Source organism: Syngnathus leptorhynchus, chromosome 4 (assembly GCF_054491065.1).
Source record: "Syngnathus leptorhynchus isolate UIUO chromosome 4, UIUO_Slep, whole genome shotgun sequence".
Taxonomy (NCBI): domain Eukaryota; kingdom Metazoa; phylum Chordata; class Actinopteri; order Syngnathiformes; family Syngnathidae; genus Syngnathus; species Syngnathus leptorhynchus.
In genome coordinates, this window is record NC_141198.1 from 1310391 (window position 1) to 1326344 (window position 15954).

The 15954-nt window shown below is 43.4% G+C and overlaps 1 protein-coding gene across 6 annotated transcripts in view; it reads left to right on the forward strand.

Moving 5' to 3' along the window:
* Nucleotides 1–15954, forward strand: part of fkbp15b (FKBP prolyl isomerase family member 15b) — a 93850-nt gene that overhangs the window by 16137 nt on the left and 61759 nt on the right. For all 6 annotated transcript variants that reach the window (XM_085910770.1, XM_085910766.1, XM_085910767.1 and 3 more), the window contains exons 7-8: nucleotides 3402–3551; nucleotides 3648–3716. In XM_085910770.1, the coding sequence (XP_085766896.1) occupies nucleotides 3402–3551; nucleotides 3648–3716 (219 nt within the window). The remainder of the gene's footprint in view (nucleotides 1–3401; nucleotides 3552–3647; nucleotides 3717–15954) is intronic.

Consider the following 15954-nt stretch of genomic DNA (forward strand, 5'->3'; position numbering starts at 1 on the left):
CATCGGTGATACAGGGACCAAACCGCCCTTATCAGTTGGCTCGGCACCCCGTGCTCCCAAAGCACTCTTCACAGAACCTTCCGAGGGACACGGTCGAACGCCTTCGCCAAGTCCACAAAACACGTGGACTGGTTGGGCGAACTCCCATGCACCCTTGAGGATCCTGTAAAGGGTGTAGAGCTGGTCCACTGTTCCACGGCCAGGACGAAAGCCACACTGCTCCTCCTGAATCTGAGGCTCGACCTCCCGACGGATCCTCCTCTCCAGCACCCCTGAATAGACCTTACCAGGAAGGCTGAGTAGTGTGATTCTCCTGTAATTGGAACACACCCTCCGAGCCCCCTTCTTAAAGAGGGGAACCACCACCCCAGTTTGCCTATCCAGAGGCACCGTCCCCAATGTCCACGCAATGCTGTAGAGGCGTGTCAGCCATGACAGCCCCACAACATCCTGAGAACTTTAAGAACTCCGGGCGGATCTCATCCAGCCCTGGGGCCTTGCCACCTAGGAGTTTTTTAACTACCTCAGTGACTTCGACCCCAGAGATTGGAGAGTCCACCTCAGAGTCTCCTGGTCCTGCTTCCACAATGGAAGGCGTGTCTGTGGAATTGAGGAGGTCTTCGAAGTATTCTCCCCACCGACTCACGACGTCCCGAGTCGAAGTCAGTGTTGACTGTGCACTGCTTCCTCCTCCTGAGACGCTGGATGGTGGACCAGAATTTCCTCGAAGCCGACTAGAAGTCATTCTCCATGGCCTCGCCAAACTCCTCCCACGCCCGGGTTTTTGCCTCAGCAACCGCCGTGGCCTTGTTCTGCTTGGCCATCCGGTACCGGTCAGCTGCCTCCGGAGTCCCGCAGGCCAAAATGGCCAGATAGGACTCCTTCTTCAGCTTGACAGCATCCCTTACCGCCGGTGTCCACCAGCGGGTCCAGAGACTGCCGCCACGACAGGCACCAACCACCTTACGGCCACAGTTCCGGTCGACTGCCTCATCAATGGGAACGGAACATGGTCCACTCGGACTCAATGTCCCCCGCCTCCCCCTGGACGTTGGCAAAGCTCTGCCGGAGGTGGGAGTTGAAGCTCTTCCTGACAGGGGATTCTGCCAGACGTTCCCAGCAGACCCTCACAGAGCGTTTGGGTCTGCCAGGTCAGACCGGCATCTTCCCCCACCATCGGAGCAAACCCACCACCAGGTGGTAATCAGTTGACAGCTCCGCCCGTTTCTTCACCCGAGTGTCCAAAACATGCGGCTGCAAATCCGATGACACGACTACAAAGTCGATCATCAAACCACGGCCTAGGGTGTCCTGGTGCCAAGTGCACACATGGACACCCTTATGTTTGAACATGGTGTTCATCATAGAAAATCCGTGTCTAGCACATAAGTCCAATGTGCAGGCTCCCAGCCGGGGGACAATAAGTATGCCCACACCTGCTCGACGCCTCTCACCGTTGGCAACTCCAGAGTGGAAGAGAGTCCAGCCCCTCTTGAGAGGGCTTGTACCAGAGCAAAAACTATGTGTGGAGGCAAGTCCGACTATGTCTCGTCGGAACTTTTCTGCCTCACACACCAGCTCGGGCTCCTTTCCAGCCAGACATTCCATGTCCCTAGAGCCAGCCTCTGCAGCCGGGGATCGGACCGCCAAGGTCCCCGCCTTTGGCCGCCGCCCAGCTCACTTTGCACCCGACCCTTTTGGCCCCTCCTACAGGTGGTGAGCCCATGGGAAGGGGGACCCACGTTTTCTTTTCGGGCTATGCCCGGACGGAATGTTTTAAATTAATTGAATTCTAAATTTAGGTGTGTTTGATGTACCGTAATTTTCGGACTATTAGTCGCTCCGGAGTATAAGTCGCACCACCCATAAAAAGCACAATAACGTGAAAAAAAACATATATAAGTCGCTCCGGAGTATAAGTCGCACTTTTGGGGCAAATGTATTTGTCAAAATCCAACACCAAAAACAGACACGAACCAGCAACAACAGGCTAAACAATACGGTATGCTAACGTGACATACACAAACGAGAGGCTGAGAATGGGCCTAACGTAACATTCAGAGTTATTCAAATGATTATTACTTAACACGTTTATCAAACCATCTGTGTCACTCCAAATCATAAAATACATCGATCATTGATCGTGTAAACAATCTCGCGTACGCGCGCCATCGGACTCGTGATTTTCATGTCTAATTATTCCACAGACCCATATAACGATATATAAAGTATATTTCAAATAACTATCATATAGCAACAATATTACCAAACCACCTGTCACTCCAAATCATAAAATTCATTGATCGTGTAAACAATGCCGCGTATGCGTGCCGTCGGACACGTGATTTGCATGTCTAATTATTCCACAGACCCATATAACGATATACAAAGTATATTTCAAATAACTATCATATAGCAACAATATTACCAAACCATCTGTCACTCCAAATCATAAAATCCATCGATCATTGATCGTGTAAACAATGCCGCGTACGCGCGCCGTCGGACTCGTGATTTGCATGTCTAATTATTCCACAGACCCATATAACGATATATAAAGTATATTTCAAATAACTATCATATACCAACAATATTACCAAACCATCTGTCACTCAAAATCATTAAATACATCGATCATTGATCGTGTAAACAATGCCGCGTACGCGCGCCGTCGGACTCGTGATTTGCATGTCTGGCGTGATGTGTGCTCGCATGCTGTCCATCACAAGCAGAGCTTGCATCCTAAATTGCATTGCTGCCCCTACTGTTTTTTTATTTTTTTTTTATTTACATCACCACACTAAATTCTCTTCACCAGACCTGTGCTTTTTAAAAACTCAAAAAAACAGCTCTTTCCCCTCCCAGTTGTTGCGTCACGGCCAATGGTGAAATTTAAATCACCCTCCTTCAGTTTAGTTTGAAAATAACTAATTTCTTTTTCAGTTGTTTTTTTTTTGTTTTGTTTATTTGTTTCATGAACTTGAATATTTTGCTTTAAAGTGTGAATTGTTTTATTCGTTTTTTCAGTGTATTAAAAATAATATGAGGTGATCAACTGTACTAGTAAGTAATGTGTTAATGATCAAGTAAATCTTTTTGAAACAAAAACACATATAAGTCGCTCCTGAGTATAAGTCGCCCCCCCACCCAAACTATGAAAAAAAACGCGACTTATAGTTCGAAAATTACGGTATTTTAACATGCAGGGCAGTGTTTTTAAGTTCCACAAAAGTATTCTATCAAATGAGACAATATATTTTTCACAAAACACAAAATTTGTAGAAAATTGTCAAGATAAACAATTACATCATTTTTAGGATGAAACTTAAGGTAAAAGTTCCTGGCTATTTTTGTCTTTGTGTTTTTTATTTTGCTAATTTTATGTACTTTTTTCCCATTAGATATGTTTGGCAAAGGTAAACAGCTGCAATGTTTTAGATATGGTACTGACTCAAGACCTCAGTCTCGGGGAAGGCCATGCAGTTCAATATGGAGACTCCTTGGAGGTGGCCTACAGAGGCTGGCTCTTGCAAAACCATACTATTGGACAGGTAATGTATTAAAGTGAAACAGACATTTCTCTTCATTACTGGTGGGGTTGCATGAGCAAATATAAGCAAATACTCCAGTTTAATTTTTTTTTTCAGATGTTTGACTCCAATCAAAATAAAGACAAGTTGTTACGGCTGAAAATTGGAGCAGGAAAAGTAATTCAAGTAAGATGAAAAGATGTTTTGCATCTGTGATTGACTGATAGTCTATTTTAGAGTTGATACATTTGAATTTGTTTCTTTTAGCAATGCCATAATGATCATACAGGGTCCGACATTATAGTGGCCCGATGGCCCGGGGCCACCGTGTGACTGTTGAGCCATCCAAAATATACTGATGCTGGCTCGACTGGGCTACCAGTACGAATAAATGCAATGAAATATGTATATATTTTTTATGTCTAATGTTATTTATATTGAGTTTTATCAATTTAAAGGAAAGGTTTTGCAAAAGAATGAAAGATTGGAGATGGAACGGTAGCTGGAGAGATTGACTGGGTCCAGGGTGGGCTTTTTGAGGATAAGGGTGATAGCAGCAAGCTTAAAAACAGTGGGAAAGTGATCAAGGGATAGAGACTGATTAAAAAGAGTGGTGAGGTGAGGGAGGAGGACAGGGAGGCAGGCCTTAATTAGGGTCGCTGGAAGGGGATCAAGAGAGCAGGTGGTTGTCTGAGATGTGGTGATGATGTCCAGGATGTGGGAGGAGTCGACAGGTGAGAAGACACTGAGAAAGGAAGGGAGGTCGGGAAGGAGGAGGCATAAGAGCAGGGGAGGAGGAGTTATTGATGGTGGCAGTCAGAGAACTGTTGATTTGGGCGATTTTGTTGTTAAAGCTGAAAAGGAAAAAGTTACAGAGGGCGGGTGAGGAGGGGGGGTTGATGGCCGGTGGCTGGAGCAATTTGTTGACTGTGGATAACAGGATGCGGGGGTTCCGGTTGGTGCTGTGAATGAGGGATGAGAAGTAAGCGGATTTGGCAGCAAGATGAGCTTCACGATAGGAGGAGATGTGTTGTTTGATGGCTTCAGCGTGGACAGTGAGGTGGGTTCTTTTGTAGAGGCGTTCAAGTTGACGGCCAGTTTGTTTCACGGAGCGGAGTTCCAGGGTGTACCAGGGGGCAGAGTTGGTGAATGAGACAAGAAGTTTTCCAGGAGGCTAGGGAGCCTAGGGAGTCAGAGAGGATGTTGTTGAGCATGATGGCGAGGTCATCAGGGGAAGAGGCGGTGCGGTCAGAGGGAAGGGCAGAAAATAAGAGCTGACAAAGTGTGAGTGGGTTTACTGTCTTTATGTTGCGGTAGGAAATGGTGCGTTTTGTGGGATTATGAGGCGAGGGAAGCGGGGCAGAGAAAAGGATGTAGAGATGATCTGACAGTGGAAAGGCGAGAGGACAGGGTTTGGATACTAGTGGAAAGAAGGAGCAGACTATATCCAGGTTGTGGGCTTTGATGTGATTAGGGAAGTTGATATGCTGGGTAAGATGGAAGCAGTCCAAAAGAGAGACTAAGTCGGACGCCAGTGGGGCAGTTGGCTGGTCGATGTGGATGTTGAAGTCACCGGTAAGTAGGAGGCGAGAGGAGACAGAGGATACAATGGTGAGGAGTTCAGAGACTTCAGAAAGAAAAGATGGGTGTGACTTTGGGGGACGGTAGATGAGAACAGCAGTAGTAGAATTGGCGAGGGAGAAAGCGAGATATTCAAAGGATGAAATAGATGGCAGGTTGAGGTTCAGTTCAGTGATGGGTAGGGACTGTTTATGGAGGACACCAATACCACCCCCTCGCCGGTTTGGCGATGTAGCTGTAGTTGGACGCAGGGCCTTGATTGAGAGGAAAGAAATCCAAGGGCTGTTGCCATCTTTCACAGAGAGATCTAAGTCATTGTCCAGTAACAATTAAAAAATAACTGGTGATTTGTTGGAGAGGGAGCGACAGTTCAGCAGTGCGAAGGAGATAGATGGAGGAGCAGAGTGGGGGGAGCGGAGGTTGTTGAAGTTGGCAGTATGGTAGGTGGGGGTGTAGTTCAGAAAGAGGGGATGGTTGAGCCGTCGGGGAAGTGTCGGTTCCAAGAGCCACGGTGGATGTAGCGGCGACGGCGAAGGATCCCAGCTTTGCTGGCAGCAGAAGCAGCAGCAGGTAGAAGGTGGTAGTTGTTGAGACGGTGAAGGTCAGCAGCAATGTAGATGAGTGAGCGAGAAGTTGGTGGAGTAGACCACGGAAGAGATGAGACGTGACAGTAGCTGAGAGTAGTCCAGATAATGTTAGCAGTGGCTAGTAGCTGGGTAGCCAAAAGCTGGTGGGCAGTGAGATGTGTGGAAGCAGCAATGGATCGGGTGGTGATGTTGGTCCAGTGAGTGGTGTTGGTCGATCCCAACCGTACCCGCAGGGATGGCAGGACCCAGTGTGCCATGGTGGCCCACAGCTGCCGAGCTCGGTGGGAGTGGAGGCTCTCCCCGAGGACGCCGGCCGGATTGCCAGAGAGCTAGGTCAAAGCCGCTGCTGTGCGGAGGGATATAAGCCGCACCGGACTATAAGACGCACCAGGGCACGAGTTATTTACAAAGAAAAACCGTACACAGAAAGCCTTTTTAAAGTTTTAATCACATTAACATTTTGTTGTGAACACGGAAGTAACAGCACTAGCTGGGATAAAGTTTTAATAGCATTAACATTTCATTGTAAACACGGAAGTAACAGCACTAGCTGGGCTAAAGTTTTAAGAACATTAACATTTTGTTGTAAACATGGAAGTAACAGCACTGACTAGGCGGGTAAAAAAAACAACTTACCAGTCAACAAAGTCACTGAGAGCTGTCTTCCTCCTGTCCACTGAAAACAGCTAAATCTTCCTCCTCAGTGTCCGATTGGAATATGCATGTAAAGTCGCCGCATGATCGCATAAGGTTTTTAATGTTTAATTCGCATATGTAAGAGAATATACACAAAGGTGATTGTCAGGAAAGAGATGATTATTTAGGGACGGATAACTTTTATTAACATAACAGCACAATAGTGGTCCACAGCCTTTTTATGAGTGTATAAGTGTATTAGTCATGTGAAAAATCACGGAAGAAAAACTATATAAGCCGCACCGGACTATAAGCCGCAGGGTTCAAAATTTGAGAATCTAGTAGCGTCTTATAGTTCCGAATTTATGGTAGTTTATATATCGTTATATGGGCCTGTGGAATAATTTGAACTGCAACGGATGACGAGTCACTCCCTGCCTTCTGCTGACGAGTGAGCAACAGTCGTGCTTCAATTCCTCAATTTAAAAGTTTTATTTTGAATTTGAATTTTTTGAATTTGTGAAAAAAAAATCCGCTATGTAGTGAAACCGCAATAAATGGACAGCGATGTAGCAAGGGATTACTGTAATTTGAACTGCAACTGACAACTAGTCCGATGTCAGGGGCGCGGCGCACAGGCGGCGTTGTTTACATAAAGGACGAAGAATTCGATCGATGGATTTAATGACTTGGAGTGACAGAGATAGTTAGATAAAATTGTTGTTTATAATTATATGAGTCTGTGGAATAATTTGAACTCCAACTGATGACGAGTCCGACGTCAGTGGCGCAGCGCACACGTTGCGTCGTTTAATTAAGGACGAAGAATTTGATTGACAGATTTAATGATTTGGAGTGACACAGATGGTTTGATAATATTGTTGTTTATATAATAGTTATTTGATATATACTTTACATATCATTTATATGGGCCTGTGAAATAATTTGAACTGCAACTGATGACGAGTCCGACGTCAGCGGTGCGGCGCACACGCGGCGTTGTGTACAGAAAGGACAAAGAATACGGTCGATGGATTTAACGATTTGGAGTGATACAAATGGTTTGATAAACGTGTTATTCATGTTATAGTTATTTGAATAACTGTTCATTTACGTCAGCTCCTCGTTTGTGTTTGTCACGTTGGCATACCGTATCGTTTAGCCTGTTGTTGCTGTTTCATGTCTGTTCTTGGTGTTTGATTTTGTCAAATAAATTCCCCCCAAAATGCGACTTAAACTCCGGTGCGACTTATATATGTTTTTGTCCCCTTTATGGTGCATTTTAAGGCTGATGCAACTTTTAGTCCGAAAAATACGGTACTCGTATTCAGGCGGTCCTTACAATGTATGCTGTATTTTCTCGACTGTAAATCAGTTTTTTTCATAGTTCGTCGGGTGTGCGACTTATACTCTGGAACGACTTATGTGAGAAATAATTAAGACATTATGATATCATTTCACATTATTTTCACACTGAACCGCAAGAGGGCGCTCTAGGCCTGTGTTGATGGTGTTGATGAGTCTGACGTAATCGATGTAGAAGAGGAAGCGCCGCATCTTCTTCCTCTGGTGTTAGCAAAGTTGTTTAAAAGTGACACTGAGGATGAAGATTTCATGGATTTAGTGATTTAGAGTGACATGGGTGGTTTGGTAAACTTGTTAGCATGTTATTTATGCTATAGGTATCTGAATAATAATGATAATAATAATAATACATTTTATTTATAAGGCACCTTTCAAGGCACTCAAGGTTGCCGCACAAACGTAAAATAGCATACACAGTTAAAAGAAAAAAGAGAATAAAAGCCAAGAAACATCTGCAGAAAATCAAAGCAAAAACATAAAAAAATGACCGGAGAGCGGCGGCAGCAAGTTGCGCCAGCATTCAGTCACATCCGGTAGACAAGTGAAAGCAATTAGCCCAATAACCAGCTGGTTCTGCTTTTCCTCATATTGTTAACAGACCAAAAAACATAGCATTTTAGCAAAAACTTTTGAATACTAAATTGCAATTGCAGTACAGTCCCAAAGGTCCTCCAGTCCAATGATAAGACAGGTCCGATGTTGCTGGGGTGGGGCCTGATGGCGACCTCAAGTCTAATGGCACTGGGATGAGCTCCGACGGCAGCCACGGGTCCGACGTCGCTGGGACGAGGTCCGGCGACGGCTGCGGGTCCGGCGGCGCTGCGACGAGGTCCGGTGACGCAGCAGGTCTGGTGACTCAGCAGGTCCGGCGACACGGCAGGTGCGCCGGACCGGTCCGATGCCGCTGCAGGTCCGGCGACGCCGCAGGTCCGGCGACGCCGCAGGATCGGCGACGCCGCAGGTCCGGCGACGCTGGTGTGGATCCCGATGGCGCACATGGGTCCGCCATCCCGGATACGGAAGCTCCTTTTCTCTACTCGTGTTGCAAAAATCGCCATGACTTCCTCCTACTTCCTTCCTTGCCTTCCGTCAAGGCCAGACAGGAGCTTGGCCACAGTATTTTTGTAAGGGCTGTTAAATGTTCAAACCCAAAATACATTGGGTTGAACTGCCCACTCATGTCTGACAAGGTAATCAAACCACTCAAAATAGTTGCGAGAACAAACTGGTCAAAAACCTTCCTAGCCCATCACAACCGGGGGCGGAAATCCTCTTAGGGACTCATAATCACACTTGCAAAAAAAAAAAAAAGTCAACTTGATAGTGTTTGTATTACCGCCGAGATTTGGCTGCCGAGCATTTCCAGATGACAAATCCCGGTAGCGCTCGTTTGACTGGCGGCGTGTACAGAGACAGAGACGTTGAATAACTCTTATGTTAACATACCAGGCATGTTCTCAGTTTGTTGTTTGTGTCATGTAACATTAGCATACCGCAATTATTCAGCCTGTTGTTGCATCTATTTTTTTTTTTAAATTGCCATTCAAGATGCCATGTCTGTTCTTGGGGTTTATCAAATATTTTTCACTCCAAAATGCGACTTGTACTCCAGTGCGACATACATATATATACACAGTAATCCCTCGCTACATCGCGGTTCGTTTATCACAGTTTCACTACATCATGAATTTTTCCCCCCAAATTATTATTATTTTTTTAAGTCAAAAAAAATCTTCTAAATTGAGGAATTCTGGGACAAAACTTGCCCACACGCCAGCAGAAGGCAAGGAGTGCCCACACAATTGCAGTGCGTACACTTTTACCTTTTTATAAAAAAAGTTGTTATAATAATGAGTTCTAAAAACATATTTACAGTGTTGTACCTTGTTATAGAAAAGTTGTTATAATAAAGTTCTAAAAACATTTACAGTATGTACACTTGTACCTTATTAAAATTTTTATAAAAGCTGTTCTAAAAACGTATTTACAGTATGTGTTAAGAATTCTCCATGTTATTTATGTTATTCAGCCGTGCTTAGATTTGAGGTAGGGTAGGGTGATTTATTTTGAAGGCCGTTTTCAGGTGATACCACTTCCTGTTTTACGTTCGTGTACATATGTTGGTTACAGTGGTACAGGAGTCATTGACGATGTAAGTGGGTCTCCTAAGAGAAATGAACGATCACATGTGTCTAACCTTTAGGACAATGTAGTATTGCTCCAAATGTTTGTTTACATTACTTTAGAGGTCCGTTTTCGCGTGTTAGTACGATCGCAAAATAGCATCTTTCCGCTAACTCGTTATCCTGCCCAGTACTTCTTGTTAACATGTTACACGCTCACACGTAAACTATTTGTATTTTCAATATTTATATAAAATTATCTATGTTATTTATACTATTAATGTATTATTTACATGTTTGAAAAAATTATTTAATGTTCTAATAATAAAATATGCACTTACCTTAATTTTCGGACTATAAGTCGCTCGGAGTATAAGTCGCACCAGCCATAAAATGCACAATAAAGTGGAAAAAAATACATATTTAAGTCACACCGGAGTATAAGTTGCACTTTTGGGGCAAATTTATTTGTCAAAATCCAACATCAAGTACAGACATAAACCAGCAACAACAGGCTAAATGAAACGGTGTGGTAACGTGACATATACACAAACAAGGAGCTGAGAACGGGCCTGACGTAACATTCAAAGTTATTCAAATAACTATTACATAAATAACACGTTTATCAAACCATCTGGGTCACTCGAATTCACTAAATCCATCGATCGTCCTTTATGTAAACAATGCCGCATATGCGCCGCGCCGCTGAGGTCAGACTCGTTGTAGGTTGCATTTCTAATTATTCCACAGACCCATATAACGACATATAAAGTATATTTCAAATACCGTATTTTCTGGACTATAAGGCGCACCTAAAAACCCAAAATTTTCTCAAAAGCCGACAGTGCGCCTTATAGTCCGGTGCGCCTTATATATTGATCATTTTATGAATTTGTTGATCCATACTGGTTGTACACAGTGCTCTGCCAAAATTTTCAGTACGTTTTAGTACAACTAGTAAATTACAAGGTCACATCGTTTACCAGCATTACAACAACCGTGGTCCGGGGGCGTCACTGAATAGCTGTTGTACCCGTGAGGCTATTTTATGTCAAAATAGGCTGCTCTGTTAATGTTTCGAGTAAATTTACGGATTGCTATGGAAGGGAAACATAGATAAGCAGTACCAAGGTGTTAGATCGAACTTTAGTCAGTTCTGATCATTTTATAGGATAGTTTGAGAAACGCTATTGTTTACAGAGGGCCCATTGGTTATTGGCTAGTGGATGCATATCGCAACCCTAGTCAACCGCAGTTTGTTGCAGTATAACTTCTATTTTATGCGCCCATAATCCGGTTTTAAAATTGGGCCATTCATTGAAGGTGCGATATTGCTGTAGTGATGAGACGATTAAACAGAGCACGCAGACATGGAATACAACAACATTCACACAAGGTGAGTATAGCAGCAAATACTGCAATTAACACTATAATTGAGGACACAAGGGATTTATACTTCCCAAAGGCATCCATCCAGTTGTCCCACATTGATGTGTCCACACCAGAGTGCTCTTTCATCCTCATGTTGAGGGACCGCAGGCCTGCAATGGCCTTCGTCAGGCTCCCATCAGGGGCAGTGTTGTTGGGGATGAAGGTACAGCATTGTTCTCCGAACATGGCGCAGAACCCCCCTTTCTCAGACAACAACACATCAAGAGCAATGCGATTCTGGAAGGCCATTAGGGAAGGCTAGCTGTTCATGCCCTGCCTCAAGTCCCGCTTGTGTCCGTTTGCCCAATTTCAGCTTGTTGCAATGGATGTAATTTATCCTGTCAACGTTCTTGTTCATCGTTCACCAGCAGCAAATGGAGGACTCCCATCCTGCTGCAATTTGATCAATTAATTCTTATTAATCAGGAACTCCTCTTGGGACTCCAATTGCGTCAATTTCAGTCAGATCATCGTCGTCACTCAAATTTAAAGGCATTTTAGTTTTTACCAGCTTTTCCCCAGATCTTGACATGTCGATACATATACAGTAATCCCTCCTACTCCGCGGGGGTTACGTTCCAGACCCACCCGCGAAATGGGAATTTCCGCGAAATAGAAACTAGATTTTTTTGAGCTATTCTTGGAAGATATTCTATTTTTATCGCTGACATCAACCAGCTCGCTGCTAGGGGACTTTCATATCAATGGACTGTGCGCTCCGCATTCATGCCTTAGCGACGAGACTAACAGTGTATTGCTATGTCCAGATGAAGGCCACCGCCGGTGGAGAGTGTAATATCTTTACTATTTTCCAGGTTCTGATGTAGCAAGCATGGTTCGGACAACGACGTGATGGATACTGCTTTATTCCTTTCATCACAGTCAGTTCACTGGCCGTACATCACAACACTGAACGTCCCCGAAGCTCCCCCTCCCACATCCGGGGGTTTTCCCACTACGGAACATGAGTTAGTCCAAAATATACAACATCTAAATATACAACAGAGAGAACGCCCTGAAGTCACATGTGACGATAAAGTATACTGTACTGACTCTTTAATTTATTCATTTCAAAACAAGAAAACGACTTTTAAACATAAGCTATCATTATTAAAGGAAAATGAAGAAACTCAAGTGGCCGCGAAACCTCGTGAAATGATGAAATTTGTGCGATAAAATCACTATTTTATTTTTGAAAACCCGCGATACAGCGAAGCCGCGATAGTTGAAGCCGCGAAGTAGGAGGGATGACTGTACAATTTCGCTTGACTACATTCTCTGAAAGCAATGTTTTTGTGTTTTTTTTCCTCAACAGATATTATATCTCTGTCGCACATTTCACAATCAGTAGACGTGACAGATTTCACACAATCTTTGGTCAATGGCAACGGTACAACATAAAGTATCGGTCGCAAACCCATACATGACATTTTTTCTGTATATTTATATATATATATATATTTTTTTTTTTTCTCTGGTTTGGAGCTTATTTTGCCATTGTCAACCAATTGTTTCTTTTACCAGTTACTCTTATAGTTACCTGAAACCAATTATCCACATTCATTTTAGAGATATTAATTTCATTCTTTAACATCTACATCGGTTGTTGACAAAGTACACGGATCACACTGCAAAGGCCAAATTGATCTTCTTTAAATCAACACAATGCAGCATAATTTTGGGAGTGTTCTTTATAAGTTGCCAACACATCTCTCCCCTATTCATTATGATTCTTAGTTCCCACAAATACCATATTGTTAAAGTTAACAAAACGGCAACCAAGATGGCCACCCAACATGCAATAACGTCATTGTTTCTTTACATAACGTTTTTGCCCTTGTTAAGGCATTCAGTGTTCATTTTGAAGTCAATTCAATCCATTTTGAGAATGCATCTATTATGGTCAGGCATTATAACCCTATGGATTGTCTTTAGCACATGTCAAACAATCTCTACAAATTTCTATTTATTTTTTTTGTTTGGTTTTTATAAATGTTTTGAATATGAATCAAATCCATATGTTGTATAAAGCTGACTGACCTGCCCCACTATCCCTCCTCTTGAGCCATGTGACACACACCATGGCTCAATATTACTGCCCATTTTATCATGTTTTTTTTATTTTGGTAGGATAGGTCAGTCTTCTGGTCATCTATAGATGCCATTCTCTACTCTTGCCCCTCTTTTCGTCCATAATTGAATTTCAGTCTATGAACTTTGTCGCTGCACATCTTTAAAAATGTTTCAGTAATTTAATCTGCTTCCTGTGTGTATAAAAGTTTGGAGTGACTTTTGCGTTGCAGCTATGCGGTTCTGTCAGCAAGCCTTGACACCTTATCAGTCTCGTACGTGTGCCCTGCACACGTGCATATAGCTACTTTTTGAGGCAATTGGATTGCTTTCACAACTAGCTTAGCAAATAAATGGATGGCTTCCCCGCATGGGGAGCGATCCATCTATCAAATGATGAGACATTTTCACTTTCTTGTACCTTCTTTAGTTACTTTACAATCATCTTTTCATCCTTTATCACAAGAATCTTAGAAATTTGAATAAAAATCAAAATGTATGTTTTTATAACTTAGAGAACCCATATGTTGTAAGGTGTTGTATTACTACATACAATTCCATTATCATTTAATTTGACACATCTTTCAAAATTGTTTTTGTTTTGTGGTGCAAATCAGATAGACTACAGTCTAACAAATAAATTTGTGCACCTATTTTAGCCAATTTCATCCTTTTAACACATAACACTGACAGCACACAAACAACACAAAAAACTGCAGAGACACAGCTAACAAACAATACCAACAAACAACGCTGCGCAAACGTCATAGAGGATGACGTTTTGGTTATACTTTTTTTCTCATCAGTGCCTTTTATCCTTCATGCAGATGTTGTCACCACTTCCTTAAGCATCACTCTTCTTCAAACATTCTCTGAAAAACTCACACTTTCTCTGCCTCACCCGCAGCCATAGCACCCCCCGTGCGAGGGGGGACGCGGCATCAATGTCGATTGCTCACAGGCTGGCCATTTCCTGCAACAATCATGATGCCGGCCCACCACCCACACGAGCATAGCACAGGCCCACGTGCACAGCCCAGACCCGCGACTACGCGCAAGCGCAGGCACGCTCCTTAATCTCACCCTCTCAAAGGGCAGGCCTACTTTACTGTTCCCCCTTCATCATGTTCACATTCAACATCTTTCACTGTCTTCTACACAACATTTGTTGTCTCTTATTCTCATCCTATCAAGCCACCTTTCTAGTCACTTTCTGTCACACACTTTATATTCTCTACTGCCACACACCTTATTTTCTCTACTGCCACACCTCGATCATCTTAGTTTCTCCAACCAACTTAAACATACCATCGTCTACTTCTCAACTTCCCTATTATCGCTCAACAGGCTCCTGAACATTCTCCATGACTAATTTCTTCCATAGGACACACATCTCACTCACACATACATCCAATCACGCACTCATTCATGAGAATCCTCTGCGCGCACACGCACGCACACACACACACGCTAGCACACACGTTTGGCGCACAACATAAAAGACCACAAAGAGCACACTAAAAATACCTTTTTGCTCATCTTACTTGTCTGATTTATTCTCTTTTTTACTTTTAGAAGCTATTTGTAATTCTTTTCCTTTTATTTTGCAAAATGTAACTTCAGTGTTTCTCTTACTTTTCCTTTTAACGCGAATATCTCCTGTACATTTAAGCTAATTTCCGTTTCTTTTTTGGCAGCCAGGTTCCCACTTTGTTACATGGGTTTGATCCGTTTATCTAGATTTTTAATTCGATCAGGATCCTGCCTTTCAATTATTTTCCAATCTTTACATTTTAGACTATCTCGGATATTAATTTTGCTCTTTCCGTTCCCCATTTTAATCAATTTGGTCCCAACTGTGAAACCATAGGGGTTTCTAAAGTCGGGTGTTTCCAGTGGGATAACGAAAAGATCCTGTGGTGATTCTCACTTCTACCAGCGTACTGGTGGAGAATCCTTGCCTATTGCGTCCACAGAACCACGTTATGTGTTCCCCACTGCTTTAATATGGAATACTATATCTAGTGATACGTATTCCCATTCACACTCTCAATCATTCAGTATTACGGTTCCCCGGGCACTCCGCCAACCCTTTTTGACGGACTTCTCCGTCGGACACGTCTGCCCTTCTATTTAAACGGACCTTTCCGTTTTGTTACATCTCCGTTGTGTAAGTTTTCTTGGACCTCTCTGTCCTTTCTGGTACCTTTAGACGGACCTCTCCATTCTAACCTAGGACTTTTATAGAGCATGACAAACCCTCGGCCGCACCATTCTTTAAAAAAAAACAAAAAAAAAACTCACCCCCTGGTTCTCCTCACCTCTGCACCTCGGACTGCCTTCAACCTTCAGATCCCAGCTGACGAGCAGACAGCCAGCCTTTGAAAAGGATTCTAGGATCTCACCTATGGAGTTCCTCCCGCGCGCGGTCTTCCTGGATCTCTGTTGTCGTCAGCTGGAATATATTTTAGTATATTGGCATCCGGCTCGAAGGACCAAATAAATGTTGGGTCTAAATATGATCAGACATTAAATCACATGCTGGAACGAAGAGGAGAAGACAACCAGGATGAGTTTACTCGCGAGGAGAACGATAGAGAAAGGAAGCTCAGTTACAATCTCCACCAGTTC